Source organism: Hipposideros armiger, unplaced genomic scaffold, assembly GCF_001890085.2.
Source record: "Hipposideros armiger isolate ML-2016 unplaced genomic scaffold, ASM189008v1 scaffold_281, whole genome shotgun sequence".
NCBI lineage: Eukaryota > Metazoa > Chordata > Mammalia > Chiroptera > Hipposideridae > Hipposideros > Hipposideros armiger.
In genome coordinates this window covers 1,059,306-1,082,058 of record NW_017731631.1, presented here as the reverse complement: position 1 = coordinate 1,082,058, position 22,753 = coordinate 1,059,306, and the positions used below count along the sequence as shown (strand labels likewise).

Here is a 22,753-nt window from a genome sequence, read left to right as displayed (position 1 = left end):
AAGGAAGGAAAATGGAAGGGAGGAAGGAAGGAGAAAGGGAAGGAGGAAGAGAAGGAGAGAAGGATGGAAGGAGGGAGGAAAAGAGAGAGAAAAGGAGGAAGGGAGGAGGGGAGAAAGAAGAGGCAAGAAGAGGAGGTAAAAAAGAGGGAGAGGGCTGGCCGAGTGGCTCAGTTGGTTAAGAGCTCACTCAAGAGTTTGAGCTCTGAGCAACAGCAGTTCGAGTCCCGGCCTGAGCTGAGCAGCCGCTGAGCTGCCAACAGGTGGCAGAATGGCTCAGCTCAAAAAAAAAAGAGGGAGGGAGGGATGGAGAGAGGAGGAGAAGGAGCAGGAAGGAAAGAGGAAGGAAAGGAGGGAGGGAAGGAGGTTGGGAGGGAGGGAGGGAGGTTGTTTTAAGAAAGAAAAAAAATTTATGAGTTCTGTCAATAACAAAGGCTTGAATTAAGTCCCAAGATAACGATGAAATATCTGTGTATTTCCCATTGCTCCCTCTCAGAAACCACTAAAGATAGGGACACTATGATGACTTAACAAAATGCTGAACATTTTTGACTGTGAGAGAGGGAGGGGTGGGGGGAGAGGAAGAAGGAAAAATGAAATAGAAACAGGAAAAACATTCCACAGGGGCAAGCAATAGCTTGTGAAAAGTAAACAGAACACAGCAATGAGAAGAAACCAATTTTACATGATCAACAAAAAAGAAAAAATGACATCACATTTTTCACAAGGACATGATTTTAATAGTGACTTATATTAAGATGCAATGTCTGCTAAATTATAAAAGTTGCTTTAAAAATATATTGACTTAATTATACTCATTTCCTTTCCTTTATGTATTGACATTTTTCAAATACTGCATATTGAAATAAATTCAAAACATGATTAATACAACACGTGGCAAATAACTTCTTATCTGCCTAACATTTTTCTCATTCAATTTTTAAACTAATGCTTAATGCATTAAACTTTATTGATGAAAATACTACATTCACATTTCATAAAATCAGAGCTAGAAGAGCCTTAGGAAATAATCACACTTGCATGAAATGCTAACAAATAATTTACATAATCGTTTCTATACAACATTCTGTTCACACCATGTATAATCTTGATATTATCAATTTAATTGTGGATACAATAATGTTGAACTTACAATTTTAATACTTAAAAATCATTATTCCTGTCCATCACTGATGAATGGATAAAGAAAATATGGTATACATTCATACAATGGAATATTATTCAGTTATAAAAAGAAATGAAGTTATGATACATGCTACAACATGGATGAACCTTGAAAACATGATGCTACGTGAAAGAAGCCAGACACAACAGGCCACATATTGCATGATTTCATTTCTATGAAATGTCCAAAACAGGCAAATCTATAGAAACAGAAAATACAATAAATCATTTCCAAAGTATTACTGGGGGAAGGGGAAAATAGGGAGTAACTCTAATGGGCATTGGGTCTCTTTGGGGTGACAACATAGTAAATATACTAAAAACCACTTTAAAATGGCAAGTTTATGTTACGTGAATTTCATCTCAATTTTTTAAATAGCAAAAAAAGTCAATGTTCCAATAAAGAGTATCATGGTATCAGTATGGCCATAATTAGAATAAGAAATAGGTTCTCAATCACGAAGATGCCATAGCAGGAGAATTACAGGGCAAGGGAAATTCTGATGACATATTTAAGGGCACATTAAAGAATAAAACTGTTATTGCTGTTCAAACATTTAAAGATGCTCTTTCCCAGGAAGTGAAATTAAAATTTTTACAAGAAGGCAAAATCCTCAAGCAATATAATCATCCCAATATTGTCAAACTTATAAGAGTTCGCACACAAATACAGCCTATCTACATCATTAAGGAACTGTTTCCAGGAGGCGATTTTCTCTCCTTTCTGAGAAAGAAGGATGAACTAAAACAGTTAGTGAAATTTTCATTAGATGCTGCTTCTGGATGACGAATCTTGCGTAAAAACTGTATGCACAGGGACCTTGCTTCAAGAAACTGCCTGGAGGTGAAAATAATGTTCTGAAAATCAATGACTTTGGAATGTCTCATCAAGAGGATGGCGGTTTGTATTCATCTTCTGACTTAAAGCAGATTCCCATTAAATGGACAGCACCAGAAGCTCTGAATTATGGGAGATATCGTTCTGAGAGTGACGCGTGGAGCTTTGGCATCCTCCTCTGGGAGACGTTCAGCTTAGGGGTCTGTCCATACCCTGGAATGACAAATCAGCAAGCACAAGAGCAAGTGGAAAGAAGATACTGGATGTCAGTCTCTCAATAGTGTCCCGAGTGTATTTATAAAATAGTGCTGAGGTGTTGAGATTACAAACTTGAAACCCGCCCCAAGTTCAGTGAACTTCAGAAAGAAAACTGCCATCAAGAAGGAAGTCACATAGTGATGAAACAGTCCCAAACTCAGCCTTCAGGACTCTATCCTCCAGCAGAATCGTATTTTCTTCTCATTAACAATGAGTTTATACCATATTACCTGGAATATTCTCTAATTTTTTATTATTATTAACTATTTTTTTTATATATGGGCCACTTTTAACCACTGTAAGTAAGAATGCAAGAGATCACACTGATCTATCTTTTTCACGCCTAGGACAGTTGATGTTTCTCAAAGGGTTTCTACATCAGGCTCAGTTCAGAGTTGGCTGCCCTCCATCCTAGACAACTCTACTCTATCGGTGCTATAAACTGCATTGGTAATGTCATTTTTGCAGGATACATTCCAACAAAAAGTGTCCCTCTACTCTGCTAAGACAAGATTACCTTTATTAACATCATTTTCTATTGGGAATTATCTGGACATCTTGTGTTTTTTTCCTCTTTTTTCTTGCCAGAAATAAGCCCTGCCATATTAGGTTGGCATTTGCCTATTTTCTACCATGCCCTACTACTTTGTCAGGCCATCAGAAAACTGCATGAAATGACCTCATGAAAGAGCACTCCCTTAGGGCCGAGGCAGCTGATTTTAAATGATGTTATTTTATAGAGAGCTGTGACAGCAAGAAGTTTGGAAAGTAGGGTGGTCAGGAGAAAAGTGCAGCTAGACTGGTGATCAAAGTAAAGAAAGACAAATATAAATTCAGCCTTCTTATCAGAGGTATGCTTTTATAAACACACGTGTGTGCGCGCGCTCTAATTTTATGATCAAATTCGCCAAGAAGGATCTAAGAAAAGCTTCAATAGTTCATAGATTCCTCATAAGAGTACTCTTGAGAGCAAAAAAATGCTTTAGAGAAACTATAAAATACAAGCCCACTGAATTAATAGATTATTTTTCATTAAGTGCCTTCACCTCAAAGAAGGCATCCCAGAATTTAGTTCCCTCCATTTTTACTAGTGTCTGAAACTGTCAAGATTTCATGATCCTAGTTCTCTCTCTCTCTCCCTCTCTCTCTCTCATATTCACTTATACTTACTCCAAGTAGAAACTCATATATGGATGCAGTTGACAGCTAAAAAGTCAAATGAACATTTATGAGGAAGAAAGAAGTTATAGGAGAAAGACATAGGGACAGCCATCCTAATTCCACTGTGTTCCTTCATTTATCCTATACTGCTACCTAGGAATGCTTAACATAGCAAACACACTTCCTGGGATGTTTCATGTAGATACAATGTAACTTGGAGCTAAAACTGGGATTGTGTTGACCTGAATCTTTGTATACCTATCAGTGCCTCTCAGGATAAATGCGTGTGTAGAGGATAGTCACACTCAAGGGTACATGTGGTATGGGAGCTTTTTGTAAGCGCTCATGTCTATATGTCCAGATAAAAAACAGCACAGCCCCTTAGTGAATATTTTGGTCTACCTTAAGTGGAAGAGATGAAACGGGAAATTCCTCCTGTGCTCTCCAACTGTTTGGTGCCCATGAATGTCAGTGCACAGAACTCACACCCAGTACTTTTTTTTTTACTTTTTATGGCTACACCCAGTACTTTTAAAAGCATAAAGATGATAACGAAGAGAAAAATAGTTTGTATCTATCATTTCAACCAAGCAAAACTTTTGTACACATTCAATGCTACTACATACAGACCCAAATGAAAGCATAAAAATGCTGCCCTCAAAAAATACGTTGTAGCACACAAAGCAACTTCTTTTTGAACAGTATACTATCAAATGCTGTAAATAAATGGAACCTTCTTTTGAGGACAAAAAGAAGTCAGTGCTGTTTCTTATCAACCCCAAAGAGATATACTTAATACTTTTGTACATAGCTCTCCATGTAAACAGAGTAGCTGAAACATAGCAGGTTATAAATAAAACACTTGGTTGTTTGACTAGAAGGCAGGGATGAAGTTCCTGCCTTTAACAAGATTACAATCTAAGGAGAGGAGTATGTAACATACTCATATATATGTAAGAATCAGTGACTAGGACACTGTAGGCAAGGCCCCACACATGTAAGTAATGGGAAACTACTGAGAAAGAAACTTAAATGAACACTACCTACTTCAACACATATTACCAGCATCTAGGACTATGCCTCAATATGGCAACACAGTCCCCAAATAAGCAATCTTCGAGCCCTTAGGAGGGTAGTTTCCAAGTATGGACTGAAGAAAAAAACACTCATAACAATAATTACAAAATACATTGTTTACAAAGGTTAGTATATCATGGAAACAAAGTAAGCTCGGTAGCAACTGATTGAGGTAAACTGTAAAAAAGACCCATTCTCTACATAAGGGGGGCAGCGCCTAGGCAGGTCTAGCCAATTGTTGCCACGCAGAAATTAAGACAGAATATTGCCAGATATGCCAATTCGTCAAGAGAAACTGAAATTTAAATTTTTGTCAACTCTCCTGATTTTTAAAGGGAACCACTTTTTAAAAATGTTAAATATTGCTGTGAGTCCCAGAAGGGTACATCTAACAAGCCACATTATGCCCAAGGGCTGAGTATTTACAACTTTGGGTTTAAAGGATAAAAGAGTTGGTTACACATATGAGACTTGAGGTGAGAGATGGATCTGCAAAATATATTAGGTCTCATTGGATTGGAGGATTAGAATAGGAATGTAGTATATTACAAATATAGATGGATATAATAGAGTTAACTGCTAATATTTTTTGAAATCAAGAATAAATTGAAGAAGATTGAGCTTCTCAAAGTCTGGGAGCAAGGCTCAGTTCAGCACAGGATCTGGTTCATAAAAATGAATCTCAGAAAGTTAGCTGAACTCAATATTCATGAATTAAGGACCACATGTGTGAAATCAAAACTAAAACGTTAAAGGATGGTTCTAAGAAGGAAATTTTAATAGTTAGAGGAAAAGATTAAAGGCAAAGCAGCTAGTAGTGTTCAAGGGACTAAATCAAAGAGAAATAAGGAATTTGGACAAAGACTTTAGCAATAAGAAGTAACAGAAGATACAGAGAACAAGCAGAAAGAACTGTGCAACTGAAATTATGAAACAAGAAAACAAAAGACTTTGGAAGGAATTTAAACTGGGTCACATTTACACACTGTATTTTCTTAATTCTAATGCAATCATTTCAAGGTTTCTGAAAATCAGGGTGATATTTACAAGTCAGTCATTTCTCTATTCACCCTTCTCAGAAAACAGTTCTAGAAACCAATAATGAATCTTACAATTAATGACATATTTGAATCACAGAAATGTGACCTATGCAGCAGCTCTCTTTTGGTAGAATGTAAAATAAAGAAAAAGCGGAGTAGGGAGCAAAAGAGTTGAAGTAACCTAAAGGTAAATAATGCCAGTCCAAAATGATGAGACCTCTAATAAAGGTAAAGGGAGAACAACAGAAAGACCTGACCAACCCTACAATGAATCCAATAGTAGGCAGCCAAAACAGCCAGAAAGGAAGTACAGTAAATAACTGGTCAACAACGAAATGAACAGGATGAACATCAAACTAAATGTATCTTAAAAGGGTATCTCAATGGATACCACCAACCTATCATCTAACACCCAGGTCAGTAGTTTCATGCCTTTGGTCCTGAGAGATTCTATAGAGAGGCAAAGTACAAATCAATGGCCTGTGTAAAGAAGAACTCAAAGAAATATGTAGCATGACCTTCACATACCAAAGGATAATATTTACGTACTGAGTGAAGAGACAGATAAAATCACAGTGAAAGTCGTCAGTGACTATGGTTGGCCCATTACTAACGAAGATGTAAGAGGTAGGTTTTTTTTTTTTTGGTTTTCTTTAATAAGGAGACCATGTGAAAGCAAGAAGTAAAAAAAAGAATTAGAAAAAGAAGAAGACTAAGAGTTTATAATTCAATAGGGAAGACAGGTATTTGTTGGGGCAGGGGAGGGCTACAATGGAAGAATGGGCAATGCTTATTTCTTTTACAATGCTATTTTAAAAATCACTAAATTCCAAATGCCCTCATTTTACCCTATTCTACTACTTAGACAACAAGCACAGAATAACAAAGCAGAAAAAGCTCACCACTACTCACAAGGTTACCTATTTAGCAGCCTCAAGTCCCTGCTTTGCAACCAAAACAACTATGACAAAATCTATACACAACAGGCTCTCAGACATTTCTCTCATAAATACCTGTAAACAGACTTGGTTATCTATCTGGTTTCACAAAAGATTAGAAGCAGCAGGTCATATGAGGGGTAGGGTACAGACAGCAAGTATACTTTATATCATTAAGAAGTTACAGCTGGGGGCCGGCCGAGTGGCGCGATGGTTAAGAGCTGGCTTGGGACGCCAGAGGGCCCCGGTTCGGATCCCACGTATGAGGGCCAGTGACACTGCCCTCTACAGCTAAGATGCTGAACAACAGCTCAACCTGGAGCTGGGCTGCTGTGAGTCGCCAGCGACGGCGTAGGCTGCAGCCCCTGTGGCAGTGGGTTGCCATGGGCTACCGTGTGTAGCCAGCAGCCGCATTGAGCGGCCATCCAGAAGCCTGCGACTGATCTGCCTCACCCGGGAAGAGCGCAATGATAGTGCCAACTTGGGCCAGTGAAGTAACGTCCTCCACAACTAGACTGAAGAACAAAAACGACAGCAACTTGTCTGTTCCCCTTCCCCGATTCCCCAGCACTGTTCCCCTCCCCCAATTCCCCAATAAAATCTTTAAACAAAAAGTGACCACTAATATAGAAACCAGAAAATTGATTACACAAAAGAATCAATAACTTCAAATACAGCCATACTGAACCATTAAATGTAGAGGGCAAATCTCCTACATACCTCAACAATCCTAAGGCATCACCAAACAATAACTATTCATATGATGACCTGAGTGCTCAGAAAAGTCTGTATTTGGTTCACTGTACACTAAGACAGTGGACTACTGTCCACATACAATTTATCTAAGATGGTTAAAACACGATAAATCTCACATAAGGCATAATAACTACCTTGAAAACAAAGCTGCATATTTTAAATTCCAGAACTAAAAGCACAGACCATATTTTTTGGTTTTGCAAAAGTTGGGCACTGGTAGAAAAAGAGGCACAAAAACTAAAACAAAAAATCTCTAAATAACATGTCTGCATGAAAAAGGCCAAAGGAACAGACTACACTAAAGGGCAAGAAGACCTATGTTTAAGTATTGGCTCTGCCAGCTACTATCTGTCACCCTCTTCAATTTAACCTCTCAGTCTCAGTTTCTCTACCTGTAAAATGCAGATACCTCCACCACCTAACAAGGCTATAGGCTCTTTAAAAATGTAATTAAGTATCCAGACAAGATGGGAATTAGCAGTGGAGAGAAAGCCAGATATTCCTAAATACACCTTGGTGCTAAAAAAAAATGCATAGCTAATCAACAAGCTTAAAATGAAAAGAGCTCAAAAATAAGTGTGACTCTTGTTTTGTATCTATACACAAAGACCTAGTCATTATATTGGGGTGAAAAATTCTAGCTGTACCCTGCAAAATGGATCTAGCTTCTTCAACATTATCAGACCTCATTTTATAAAAATTTCCCTTCAAATGAAAAGGAGGTGAGAGAACACTCACCTTGATTGAAAGTCTTCATTATCTGTGCTTGTCCGAGGACTTATGAGTAGATGACAAATTAAGGGAAAACAACTTGAAAAAAAAAAAAGAAAAAAAAAGTACGGTGTCTCATCTTTTAGTACAATACCTCAGCTTGCAGGCCTACTTAGCTGTGACCAGCCTGGTAGCCTCAAATTCTACCAGCTGTACTCGACTGCACCATCTTGCCCTTCATTTCCCCATACCCCCAGCCCAAGGGACTCTGTGTTCCCTTTCTTCCTCTCAGTGATAACATAGCCAGAGGGACTCTAAATCCCTTGGTGGCATAAAACAACCTCAGTCACCAAAGAAGTTAAAAAATATATATCAAGCCTCCCACTTCCACATTTTGTACATTTGAGAGGGTTAAATGGAGAGACCATTTAAAAGAAGCATTTACGCCACAATCATACGATTTACGCCACAAGGGAATGATTCAAAATATGACCAGTATCAAGGCTTTTCATTGCACTGATTAAAAGCATCAATAAGATGAAAAGGATATTGTTTCTTCTCTTCCTTTCCTCCTGAACTGTCCCGTTTCTCTTTTTTTTCTATCTTTTCTTTATCATGCCTGGACTCCTATAAGGAATGGTGGAATTAGTTGGGGAAGGGAACACCAAATATAAAAATCAGCTCAAAATCCCTTTTCAATCACCCACCAGTCATAAAGTTTTCTTCAAAAACTTATTTAATATGACACCAAAAGCACAAGCAACAACAACAAAATTGGACTTCATCAAAAGTAAAAACTTTCATGCATCAAACAACACTATCAAGAAAGTGAAAAGACAACCTACTGCATAGGAGAAAATATTTGCAAATCATATCTCATAAGGGTCTAGTACCAGACTATATAAAGAATTCTTACAACTGAGCAACAAAAAGACAAAGTCCAATTTAAAAAATGGCCAAAGCATCTGAATAGATTTCTCCAAAGAAGATATACAAATGGCCAAAAAGCACATGAAAAGATGCTCAACATCATTAGTCATTAAAGAATGCAAAAATCAAAACCACAATGAAATACCACTTCATACCCACTAGGATGGCTATAATAATAAGTAAAATAAAAATAATTTTTAAAAACAGAAAATAACAAGTGTTGACAAGGATGTAGAGAAATTGGCACCCTCATATATTGCTGGTAGAAATGTAAACTGTGCAGCCACTGTGGAAAAGTTTGGCAGTTCCTCAAAAAGGTAAACATTGCATTACCATTTAACCCAGAAATTCTACTCCTAGGTATACACACAAGAGAATTTAAAACAGGTATTCAAACAAATACTTCATACTAGCACTATTCACAATAGCCAAAAGGTGGAAAACAACACAAAAGTCCATCAACTGACGAATGATAAACAAATGTGGTCTAGTCATACAATGGAATATTATTTAGCCAAATGAAGTACTGATACATGCTACACCATGGAAGAATCTCAAAAACATTATGCTGAGTGAAAGAAATCAGACACAAAAGCCACATTATTATACGATTCCATTTACATGAAATATCCAAAATTGGTAAATCCACAGACAGAAAGTAGAATAGTTGCCAGGGGATAAAGGTAGGGGGGAAATGAGGAATGACTGCTTAATGGGTATGGAATTTCCCTTTGGGATGATGAAAATGTTTTGGAACTAGATAGAGATGATGATTGCACACTGTGAATATACTAAATGCCACTGAACTTATAATTTAAAATGGTAAATATTATGTTACGTGCATTTTACCTCAATTTAAAAAAATACTTATTTAACAGGCGCAGCCTCCCTTTTAAAGCATATAGAAATTTTAAAACTATCACCTTGTAATTTTCCAAAACTGCTTTTTAGAACTATAAACATATGGCATATATTTTGAATCTATACCATAATAACACTTTGTAAACACTTTACACTTTAGTAACAACTTGCTTACTTTATGACAGATGCATGGGATATATTTTTAATATCGTCCATTAGTATTTAAGAGAATAATGCACACTACAGTTATTTTTAAAATCAATTACAAATTACAAACATACGTTTATTAGAAGAAACTGTAATAAAAAAGTTTAAAATCACAGTTAATAAAAACTTTATGACAGTGGAGCGATCTAAAATCACAGTTAATAAAAACTTTATGACAGTGGAGCGATCAGCAAGAATACATCTAACCATATTTTAATCACATGAGTGAAGAGAAACTAAAAGCATTTGTTGGTGAAGGAAAAAGAAAACACAAAAAGAAAGGTTGAAACTCAGTGAACAGAAGTAGGGGGAAGTTTAATAGAGGGGAAAGGAATTTCAGAGGTAAACTAATTCTACCCTCCCCGTAATTTGTAATTTGGGACTGAACTGGTTGGAATTCCACAGATAACGTCCCCTCCCTCCCCTAATGCCTCGTGCTGCCATCCCCAAACAACAAAAGGCTATTTGACTAGAATAAACCTCAATACTTGCTAAATTTTCAAAGGGTTAATTTTCTAAGAAAAGTACACTGATTCTTTGTTTTCCTAATTTACCTTTTTGCCACCAGAGGAGATTTTATCCATCTTTTCAGATTTAAATGAATCGCCGCCTTTTTCTTTGCCTGATGATTTTGACTTATTTTTTTCCTTGTCTTTCTCATTTGGATAAGGAGACTCACATGGACTTTCACTTTTGTGTTTTGAAACCCCCACTAAAATTGTAAAAGAAAATCATGAAAGCCTTTTCCAATTCAGTTTGACAATTGCTTCAAAAGTATTAATAAGTCTACCTACTTGTTCCGTTTTCCTCTTTTCGCCTCTTGTTTAAGTCCGGTGGTATTTCCCGGTCATTGTTTGAGTGATCCTAGAACCAAGAATTGTGAACTACATTGATCAAGAGTTTATGTTTTTGTTTCAAAGTAATAATTTTTCTACAAAAAGGGCACAGTTAACTAGCACTGAAGAATATTTGTGGTAGTTTCATATACTTGGTAAAATGACATGAAAGATAAGCAGTGCTGGAAGAGATTATTAGGTTGAAGTTCCCTATTACTGTAGAAGATGCAAACACACTTTAGGGAGAAAATACCAGTTAAAACACTAAATAACAGATTGCCATGCAACAAACTAGTAGTTTAAAAAAGGCAACAAACACACCACTGTACAGGATAATGAGATTTCCAAACTAGTTTTAAAAATTACAAACCCTTTTCCGCTCTTTCCTGTCCTTTTCATCTTTTTTTTCTCTTTCTCTGGATCTTTCCCTTGACTTGTCCAAATCTTTCTTGTCCATTTCTCTCTCCTTACTCTTGGACAGTGATGGAGGAGTATGATTAAGGTAGAGCTGTTAAATTAAGGCAATATTACTAAAGATTATTAGTTTTCCAGTACGGGCATCATTTGCTTGATTGTTTATTTAATGAAAGACAATTGGTAGTTAGACCCAAAGTCAAAACTGGTCAGCTGTCTGGATTACAAAAGATAAAATAAAACAACATGGCACAAATTATGCAAAGACTTCAATTCTTGGTCTTATAAAAATTATCATTTAAAGTCAATCAGTTCACTCCTGCCTCAACTGTGACTCATTCATAAATTCACAAGCTCTAGTTCCTTTTATAGCCCTACTGTGAAGACCTATAACCACCATTACCAGAGTCAATATGTGGCAAATAGTTACTGGACTTTACTGCAAAAAAAATACAAACCTCTACACAATCATGCAAATTTTAACTAGTTTTATTATCTATTGATAGGCAACAGATGACAGTGAGCAAAAGTATAAAATAAAGCCTAGCCATGACTGACTAATAAGTTTTTCTGCCTCAGCATACACCATGCATAGATTAACCTAAATTATTTTTACGAATGTAAAGGCTGCATATTCTATACTTTTGAGAGCACTCCAATTTCTATCAAATAATCACAACTAACTGTGAAATTTGTCTTACTGGTTCTAAATAACTCAGCAACATTAGTTGTCAGCTGAGGATGATATAACAATTCAAAGACTGAAAAATGATGAATCAGTGTTCTCCTCTGCCTATTCTTCCTCTACCAAAAGGCCCATTGGCAATAAAACAGCCAAAGATCAAGGATTTGCTAACTCTAAATAATTAAGAGCTAACCTTACTATGCAAGTTGTAAATATGAAAATCCATTATAAAAGAAAATATTAAGGAAGTAATCAGATACCTAACCTTACAGCATTTATAACTGTATTAAAAGCTTATGCTTAATTTAAGACACTAAAAGTTTTAGGCAGAATACTGAATATAACTTATTACGTAACTACACAATTCTAGATATACGTTAGGAATTAAAAGAATAGAGAATCAAAAGCCAAATATTTTTACACGAGGAAATCCTTTGGTATTCAAAGGAATACATGAAAAAAGACAACCATCAGTTTGAGAATTAAAGAAACACTTATTTTTTAACACCACCAAATATTTTCAATTCAGCTGGCTCAGAAATACTGCCATAACAGTGCAGAAGTAGATTCTTTAAAATTTCAGTTTAAAAGTTGATGATCAACTGAAATAGACAAAATGTTCATTAATAACAAAGAGCAAGAGAATGAGAAACAGTCATAAAAGTGCTTGTCCAGAATGTACTCTTGCTGGGTGTAATGCCCTAAATGACACTTCAAGATTTTCGAATGGTGAGATGTATTTCATATCATGAAACTGATAAGACAAAAGAAATATTACTGCAATACTCAAAGAAGATTTCTCTAAGGGAAGTATTGCTTAATTTTCCCAATAAGGCAAAAAAATAGTTTGTGGTTACAAATAAACACGCATGTGTGTACAACCCACTCCCCACAAGAACATTTTTAACTGTGCCTAACTTGAATTCTGTATTGCAAGGAATTGAGAAACCTACAAATTCTTAGTTTAGAAATGTACTCAATTCTATTCCTTATTTCTACCATTCTAAGAGAACAATTCTGATCACAATACTATTTTCCACAAAACATAGTCTCTCATTACCTATGGAATAAAATGCATATTCCTTCACTTAGGTATCCCAAGCTCTTCGCAATCTTTGCATAATTATATCCTAATATGGAGCAACCTAATGCACTCGGTGCTGTGGCTACCACTGCTCCCTAACATCCTTCCCAATTCTCTTCACCAGTATGGTTGCTCACGTTTACCTTAATCTCTTAAAATCCTACTTAGGCTTCGAAGACGGTTCAAAAGCCATCAGGCAGTTTGTCCCTCAACTCTGCAACTCACTTTTCAGTGAACTCGTATTATTTTATATTAACCTTTTTTGTGCCAGGTGTTCTGTTAATTTCATATCATTTATTTTTGTCCATAACAGTTTCCAGTATGGTAGGAAAGCTAATGTGCCTTTTCTACTTTTAAACACTTATTAGTGCCTTGTACACAGTGAATATTCAATACATGTGTGTCAAATAAAATTAATGATTTGTTACATTGATTTGCATGTAGTGTTGTTGAATTTTGTTTTTGATTTGCTTTTATTTTTGACATTGGGATCATTAGGTTCGAAAAACAATGACTGATTTTCAAAATCTGTTTAAGAGAACACTGTTACATTGATTTGATTAAGGCTACAAATATATAAAGATGGCCTCACTTGCAGACTTGGGTTTGATTGTAAATGCTTGTTTTAAGATGGTAAACAGAATTAAAAGCTGCCTTCTCATCTGAGGTGGTTATTGCTGCCCTCCTAAATTACAGAGAAACTAGGCTAGAGGAGCATACTTTTCACACAATCTTCATCAAATGTAGCTGGTAGGATTGCCAGGTAAAAACACAACTGACCCAAACCGCCAATTAGAAATTGGGGGTGGGCAGTGAACTGACAAAATATTTGGATACTAAACTAGAGTTTTCTCCCTTAACTAATCTTACTTGAAAAGCCAAGTCCATGCATTACATTTTAATATGGATTAGAAAGTAAAAATATTAAGTAATTTTATATAAAAAAGGAGGATCCCAAGGCATAACTAAAAGGTTAAACTAAAGCAGGGGAACAATTTTATATGTAAGAGTTACAAGACAACATGAAAAAAGACACGTCTTTCAAGTCCTCTAAAAAGTAAAAGCTACCCCAGGAACAGTGAGTGCACATAGATCATCAATTTTAGAGATCATTCAAAGTCCAGTGAATTCTTTTACTATTCATACACTATTAAAATGTCAACTTTGGATGCTTTACCAAAGTTCAAAGATCTAAGAGTTCATTTCAAATATTTACTGAACACTGAATAATATTGCCAGGTACCATACTAAGTACTAAGGATCTGAAAAGTGGTATGAGTCATAAAATTTTTACAAGTGTGTTCATATGCCTGCCATTTTCAAAGTTTTCTGGTTGAATGTGAAATGAATCTACTGAATTTTAAATGCACAAAAACTCCCAATCTTTATTTAAAGGGAGGGGGTAGGAAGAGTGACTTGAATCACTATGATTAAAAACAAGACAAACACAGGAGTTAGGAACCCTGTCAACTACTGTTGAAATGAGTGCTAAGAATCAAGGAGCCATTAATTTCTTTTCTTATAATTTTTTTCATTGTGGTAAGAACACCTGAGGAACCTTAACTGTAGTCCAAGTTTTAGTACTGACAAGTTATATGCCACTGGGCAAGGATCAAGAACTTTTTTAGTCTCTTATTTGTCAAAAAGACACTACCACCTGTCCTATCTACCTCACAGCACTGTAATGAGCATGAAATAAGATAACATATGTTTCTCTCACATATGTTTTATTTTCAAAAGGCTTTCACAAATGTAAGGAACCATAATCTTCATAATTGATTAGAAAATCCAGTTAACTATAACAGCAGGTTTCAAACTGCTTCAAAGTATGTTTCAGGAAATAAATACAAGGTAACATTGTTAATCCATTAATTTAAAATAGCCCACATAAACCACTGATGGTTAAGACTGACATACACAATCCCAAACTGGTTATGAAAACCTACTATATTGCAATACATATTTAATTTAGCCAATAAAAGGTTTTACTTTAAAAGAAAGCATTCACAGTACAGCTGATACTCTTGATTAATACAGCATATTCTGAAAACAATGCTACAATTTCAGGACACAGGCATTGGCTAATCTAAATTGTTAAAAATTAATGCTTATTTGCCCAATATCCACATACATTTCATTTTAAAGCTATAGATCTAAAAGCAGTTAATAATGTCAACTGACTTTGTTTCAAAACTTCATTTTGTATTGGTCCACCAGTAAAGAATCATATTTAGCAGATATAAAAGGAGGCAAAGTAGAAAATCAAAGTAAAGGAGGGTACAAGTTTTATAATAATAAAGACAAAATAACATGAACAACGGACAATTCAACTACAATAATGAAAAGAACTCTGTAATAAGATACACAAACTGCACATTATTTTTAGTAGAATACTCAAGAAAATAGAGTAATAGGCAAGAAGTAATACTGACATGTAAACACAACCATGAAGTTGAGTATTCCCCTCCAGGAAAATGATTAGTTTACATTAACCATATTTCTTGATATTATGCTACAACTACCAAAAAGGTAGTTCAGCAGAGGCGATATAAAGAATTTTATGGATTGAGATGGGCTCAGTTTTTAGAACAGTTATGTGACTGCATCAAATTTATTTTTTGGTCTTTCAGGTTGTCTAAAGAAGTCAGAGAACAGCCTGACAGATTTGTTTTAAGAAATTAAATAAGCCTACACCCCAGAACAAACCAACAATGCCTTCCCCAAACCTTAAATTTATTTCCAGATTTTGAAGCATAAAAGGATAATTCATAACACAGCAAGCAAGGTAAGATTATAGAAATGTTGCCACATTAAACACATTTTATAACAATCTCATGAAAAGGGACCATTGCCATCCATTGTTTCAGTTTGTGATAGGTATTTTTAAAGGTTATTCTACTAGCTTACTTAATTTACTAGGGTGAGGGTATCTACTAAATAAATGAAGTAAAGAATTTTTTGGCTTTACTTAGGCATGATGATTTTAAAAGACTCAAACCTTTGCTGAAGACTCCTTGAGTTCGATGAGACTGTCCTGTAGAAAATGAATGGAGATGACAGGTGAGCTGGCATAGTTCTCAGAACCCAGAGGAACTTTGGAAAGTATGGCTGTAACCTGGAAATAAACCAGCTACTTCTTGTGAGGATAAATCTCGTGATGTCATTATTATATGAATATCAACAGTAAAAAACAAAAGCAAAACCATGTAATGGAATTGTAATGTTAAAAAACTAAATTATATGTACGCAATGTAACAAATAAAAATCTTTCTCTGCTCAGAATTAAAAAATGTCAATGCCACAATTTTCGTTACATTTAAGTTATATTAAAAGGCTTAAGAAATCAAAACATTTTTTTCTCCACAAAAAGTTTAAAATAGTGGAGGTCACTGTAGAACAACAACACTGTCTGACATTTTCATAGTTTTTCTTTAGTTGGGAGGTTTCAATTTTCACTTTACTGTGACTCTAACATACATATACACATTTTTTTATCCTAACCAGAAAATTTGGTGGCATTATACTAACAGGAAAACAAAATACATTCTATAAAAGAGTAATCACTTTTTTTGCAAAGTGCCTCTGATGATGAATCTCATACCTCACACACACACACACACACACACACACACCAAAAAAAAAAGCACTTGAAAAAAAGAAAAAGAAATCAATTATGGTATTCCACCACAGTGTTCTTGATGAATTAGTTAACTTACAGTTTTTAAAGTTCAACGTACTGCAAATTCAAAGATTCCATGAAATTAGATGACTTTAGAATAAAAATTAAATATGGAGCAAGGAATGGCTACCCTGAGTCTTCAAGAAGGCTACACCCACGATTTTGTGCTGCAGTTGAATGCCTGGGGTTTCTCTTTGCTGGGTGGTAGGACTGGATGCCACATCTGCTTTTATGGTAACGCAAGGTTCAACTTGTTGGGAACCCAATGGGTATAAACAAACCTCGAAGGGAAGATACAACAGAAGCTGCATGCTCACTGAATATACACAACTACAGGAGAACTGATCACCAAGGAGACTTTAAAATGGAACTCCTTTCAAGACTCCTTCTTAGAAGGCACACATCGGTATGATGCTCATCAAGAAGCTTGATGAATTCAGAGGTATCTTGTTTATCCTATATCATCCAGGAAGTCTTCGGCGCTATACATTCTTCAATATTTATTCCGAAAAAAATAGGCTTCATTCTGCTGAAAAGATTCATTTGCTTGTAGCTACCATTGCACTCCAAAAAGGCTGCTTAAAGCAGTGAGGCACTTCTGGGTAAAATTTCTCTTGCACTTTCAAACACTACAAAATTAGTGCTAGGTCCTTGAAGTTTTAACAATTTTTTTACAAAAATACTCAATAGGAAAAAATAGCAGTCCACCAATATGCAAAAAATTCATTTTATAATGCAACATAAAACCTCCAGTGGCTCCAATGAATACTTGGCACAAGACTTGAAGGAAGTCAGGACACGTATTCCAAACAGGTGAGCCTAACATGGACGCTGCCTTCCTCAGGCTATACTAACCTTTACTGTTGAGGAATGTGAAGGAGAAGGGTGGGTATCAATTTTGCGGCGTTTTTGTTCTGTTGGGACAAAAGAAATAGTCACAATAAGGTATATTTCCAGTTTCTCCAAACATTTTCATAAAATCACCAACTTTTAAGGTCATCAAGTACTAGTTGCCCCCAGTAAAGTCCCTAGATAACTTGCCAAAACAAGGAGACAAAAGCAAAAGTAAACAAATATAAATAAAGGCAAACTTGCCCCTTTCAGGCTCAGCAATATCTGATCGGGGAACAGGTGACTTCAAGGACCCAGAAACTGGTGTTTTTTCTCCTCCTTTAGCATTTTCCTTTGATTTCATTTCCTTTGCTACATCTCTTTCTCTGGATGGCTCCTTCTCTCTTTCCTTTTCTTGAGTCGATTTTGATTCTATGCTGGGGACAGTGGTCTTGAATTTCTCATCTTTAGCTTTTTCTTCCTTCTTGAATTTTTCTTTCTCTTTGTCAGACTTAGGTGTTCTTTCCTTCGTCTCTCTTGCTTTTTCATCTTTATTTGGCCGCTCTTCCTTTGGTTTTTCTTTACAATCTTTACCAAGTATCCTGGCCTCTGGAGTAGTAGCAGGAGTCTTTTCTTTTTTCTCTTTTTCTTTCTCTTTCCCTTTATCTTTGTCATTTTCTTTAACAGTTTTGCTGCTTAAGAAGAAAAATACAAGATTTTAACATAAACAGTCATAAAATATATTTCATGCTTTAGATCATTAAGGGTTTCTTACTGACTTCAAAAATTATACAACTAAGGGCCGGCTGAGTGGCTCAGTTGGTTAAGAGCTCACTCAAGAGTTTGAGCTCTGAGCAACAGTGGTTCGAGTCAGCCCGAGCTGAGCAGCCGTGAGCTGCCAACAGGTGGCGGGATGGCTCAGCTAAAAAAAAAAAAAATTATACAACTAAGATTAGCCTTTTGAAAACTAAAGGACAACTTTTAGACAAGTTAAAAGGAAGTACAGTAAGTAATAAATAATCAAATTCATGAATAGCAGATTAAAAAGAATGATCAAAGTGATGCCCTTTTTTAATAAATTCATAACCTTTGAGGACTACAACCAAAAATTATCCCACAAGCCAGCCAAAGGTGCTACTATCAGGAACCAGATTACTTGGCTGGATGGATCATTGATTTAAATCAGTGTAGACGTTTCTTAAGCTAATTATTCTTATCCAGTTTGTCCACAGCACACATTCACTCCTAAAATGCTTTAACTTCACCACCTACCTTCCCCTGCATATCCCAGCAGTGGGAACAAAGTCAGTCTTAACATTATACAAAACATAATGAGGATGTAAGCACATCATCAAAACGTCAAAGTCCAACGTAAATGATTTACATAATATTCAACTACTACCCTCTTCCATTCATATCTAATGAGTTTAGTCATGTAAGAACTCAGAATTTTGACATCTGCATACTCATATAGCGAGCGCAGTGTTCCTACCTGTTAGAGCCACTATTTCCATTGCTTGAATTCCCTTTTGGTGTGGCACTAGAAGCTTTATTAACAGCTTTCACACCACACTGAGATCTCTCTCTTGATTTATCTGAAATAGAGGTAAGGTTTTATTCGACGAGTCCCTAAATGCAAGTAAACTACAATTTCACAGCAAACTGATTAGAGATTAATTAGAAGAAACAAAGGATTAATTACTTCTTGACAGTTACATACTGTTACCTAGGGAATAAAAAAGTAATACTAGGCCAGCGTTTTACTTGTCATGTAATATAAAACATTTCAGTTTGTTCAAATAAAGCATATTACTTATGAATTTCTACAAATAAGCATACCAGTCTCCTCAGTACTGCTTTCATCCGATTTAGATGCACTTCCTATGGCCGATGAAGAAGGCCCACCACCAGGCCCATTTTGTACACTGGCAGCTGCATTCCTCGGAGGGGGGTCTTTGTGATGAAATTCATTTTCAGGTATCATGTATGACTTTCTACTTTTCAACTGCCCAAAGTAGCTGAAAGTCGCACAAAGTGTTTAAATATACAAATACAAATCAAAAAGCACAAACATGGGGTTTAAAAGAATAAAATTAGCAAGTTATTTACTCTGTTACTTAGTTCCAGGGAATAAAAAATACTAATTTTCAGTAAGTTCTTAAGGTCTTTATAGACAGACCTAGATACGTTCTTAAAAAATGACAATTTCAATATAAACTAATCCTTAAACTAAGATGCCTTTTTTTTCAGTATTGAAGATCTGATAACCCAACTGATGATAAAATTACATTTCTTCCAAAACAAGATCTATTATATATGACTTGTGAAATTATCATCCAGTATAGACCGGAAGCTGATAATCAGAAGTGGCAACTCTCACCAGCCTGTGGGAACATGATCGCATTATCTCCCATAATCTCCTGAAGTAAGGCAGAAGATAAACTTCACCACTGTAAAACATTTTAAAGTCTTCAGAATCTTTCTGTCATCTAGTCTCATAAATCCCATTAAAGTATAATTGTATTACCCCATAGCCAATGCATATAGATCAGGCCTCTTCTCTTTTTCTTCTTGGCAGATTTTATGCACTCTTCTTTCCAAAGCCTGACCCAGATTCAAAACTTTTGGGTACCAAGGAAGTATTTTTGTTAGCACAATCAAGATATTCCTGATGTGAGTATATTCGCCTGTTTCAAGGCAATGTACCGATGCCTAAAACGAACATTTTAAAATCTGTTATTATAAAAGTATGAGTATAAAGAGCAAATACCACCTTTTAGAAATACATTTTTTTACCTTGGTTAATTTGTAATGCCATTTATGTACAACATGTCGAAAATTTTCATAGTCCAATTGATCAGCTTTATTTCCACCATCGAATCCAGTTGCCCGTAATATAGTAAGGAATCCTGGATAATTTCCACATTCCTAAGGGGAAAAAAGGTTGTTACTTTTTTTTCTAAGATTTTATTGGGGAATTGGGGAAGGGGAACATTGTGTTTTTCCAGGACCCATCAGCTCCAAGTCAAGTTGTTGTCCTTCAATCTTAGTTGTGGTGGGTGCAAGCTCAGCTCCAAGTCCAGTCGCCACTTTCAATCTAGTTGCAGGGGGAGGGGAGGGCGTAGTGCACCATCCCATGTGGGAGTTGAACCAGCAACCTTGTTGCACACTGAGCCATGCTGCTGCCCTTCAGCATCTCGCGGCTGCTCAGCTCAAGGTGCTGTGTTCAATCTTAGTTATAGGGGGAGAGGGTGCGCTTGCAGCCCACACCAGCTCAGTGGCAGCTTAACTCGGGCACAACTCACTGGCCCATGTGGGAATCGAACCGGCGACCCTGTTGTTCAGTGCTAGCGCTCTAACCAACTGAGCCACTTGGCCGGCCCCAAGGTTGTTACTTTAAAAGAAAAATTCTGTCCCCCAAAATAGCAGAGGTTGAAACGTAAGTAGACTAGATTAATGACTCCATGTAAAAACATATGTATATCTGAATGAGTTTTTACAGAAAGGTTCAGCTTATTCAATGATATTAATGTATAGCCCTTTTTAATAATGGATGAATTATGCTTAGATTTTAAACATTTTTTATAACTGAATCTTAAACTCAGCTTCCTTTTTATAACTAACAACTTAGAGATTACTGCAAGTGGTCATATGCATGGGTAAAATGTAAGTGTACTTATTAATCATACCTTTTCATATGTGGCTCTATCACTGTGCCACCTGGTTACAGTCTCCAACATGCAGCAAAGAAATCTCCCATATCGACTAGCTTCATTTTCAGTACAGCTTGCGACTGTGTAAATTATATCGGAGAAAACCTATAGGAAAAAATGTTTCGAAAAAAAATCAAGGTAAAAATTAGTTCAAAAGATTAAATCATAATAAACTAAACAGGTAGGTTTAGTCAAAATGGATCTTCCCCTTTTATAGTTACAATTCCAGAGACCTTTAAAGATTTTGGCTTTTGTGAGGAAATAGCACATTCATAAAGCAACAACAAAAATAACTTTTATACAGAAAGCTGATTTACAATGACAGAAAAAAAAAACGATCATTATTATTACATCATAATTTCTTTAACAAAGACTTAGCTATAGATACTACTGGGGTTGGAGGGACAGTAAGCAGAGGTGAGATTGATAGAAACTAGAAATAGGCAGCTGACATGCTGTAACATATATTACATTTTTAAACCACGAAATGCAGTACTTTATTAAGAAAAAAAACAGCTGTAAAAAAAAATCGGTGAATGTGACCATACTGAAAAGCATCCCTGCTTTTATGTATTGGGTTGTCAGAAAAGTCATGATGCATTTTTGCAACAGATGGAGGTAGTTCATTTTTGGAAGTACTAGAGTCATTCGCATCTATGTTATTGCTATGTCATTTGACAGCTGACAGTTCAAGCTTCATTCTAAAAAAAAATTGAACGATTTGGTTGAGTATTAGAGATTTTACAACAAGTTGAAGATGGAAGGCCAAACTGTGCATTTTCGCCATATTTTACTGTTTTATTTCCATAAAGGGAAGAACACGTGTCAAGCTTGTGAAAAGTTGCATAAAGTTTATGGTGACAATGCTCTACAAGAACATCAGTGCCAACGATGGTTCACGAAATTCCGTGGTGGTGATTTTTTTTTATTGTTAGTTTCAGGTGTACAGAACAATGCAATAGTTACCCTTTTCACCCTCACAAAGTAACAACCCCCCTCCTCCATGTATTGCCCTCCCACACCCGATATCATGCTTATCTATTACAATTCCATTGAATCCGTTCCCACTCTCTACTCCATGTTCCTGAGACTATATGTATATATAATTATAGTTGACATACAATATTATTCAATATCAGCTTCAGAAATACAATGCGGTGGTCAGGCCTCTACATCGACTATGAAGTTGTCTCCCCAACAGGACATGAGTCCATCTGGCCCCCTGAGAAATATTTACATTATTGATTATATTCCTCAGACTGTCTTTTTCTATCCCTGATGCCATATTGTAATTACCAATTTGTATTGTCTCATCCCTTCCCCTCTCCTTCATCCCCACCCCCTCCCAACTAACAACCCTCAGTTCTTCCTCGGTGTCTCTTAGACTATCTCCATCCACTTCTCCCATCCATTCAGTTCCTTACAACCCACGTATAAGTGAGATCATATGATATTTGTCTTTCTCTGACTGACTTATTTCACTTAGCATAATGTTCTCTAGTTCCATCCATATTGTTGCAACTGGTACTCTTTCCTTCTTCTTTATAGCTGA

The 22,753-nt window shown here is 36.0% G+C and overlaps 1 protein-coding gene and 1 pseudogene across 6 annotated transcripts in view; one reads left to right on the top strand and one right to left on the bottom strand.

The window, feature by feature from the left end:
- The window catches only part of LOC109390881 (tyrosine-protein kinase Fer-like), a 28,216-nt pseudogene extending 21,478 nt beyond the window's left edge, over positions 1–6,738 (top strand).
- THOC2 (THO complex subunit 2) overlaps positions 2,150–22,753 on the bottom strand; it is a 135,624-nt gene continuing 115,020 nt past the window's right edge. The window contains exons 26-39 of one of the 6 annotated variants that reach the window (XM_019657928.1): positions 21,178–21,306; positions 20,285–20,416; positions 20,016–20,200; positions 19,328–19,506; positions 18,981–19,083; positions 17,753–18,183; positions 17,513–17,571; positions 15,977–16,108; positions 11,166–11,303; positions 10,754–10,823; positions 10,514–10,671; positions 8,512–8,588; positions 7,989–8,034; positions 2,150–2,233 (exon numbers count right to left, since the gene is read on the bottom strand). In XM_019657928.1, coding sequence (XP_019513473.1) covers positions 8,007–8,034; positions 8,512–8,588; positions 10,514–10,671; positions 10,754–10,823; positions 11,166–11,303; positions 15,977–16,108; positions 17,513–17,571; positions 17,753–18,183; positions 18,981–19,083; positions 19,328–19,506; positions 20,016–20,200; positions 20,285–20,416; positions 21,178–21,306 — 1,821 coding nt within the window. In that variant the 3' untranslated portion in view covers positions 2,150–2,233; positions 7,989–8,006. The remainder of the gene's footprint in view (positions 2,234–7,988; positions 8,035–8,511; positions 8,589–10,513; positions 10,672–10,753; positions 10,824–11,165; positions 11,304–15,976; positions 16,109–17,512; positions 17,572–17,752; positions 18,184–18,980; positions 19,084–19,327; positions 19,507–20,015; positions 20,201–20,284; positions 20,417–21,177; positions 21,307–22,753) is intronic. The other 5 variants (XM_019657930.1, XM_019657929.1, XM_019657931.1 and 2 more) reach the window with 5 other exon arrangements.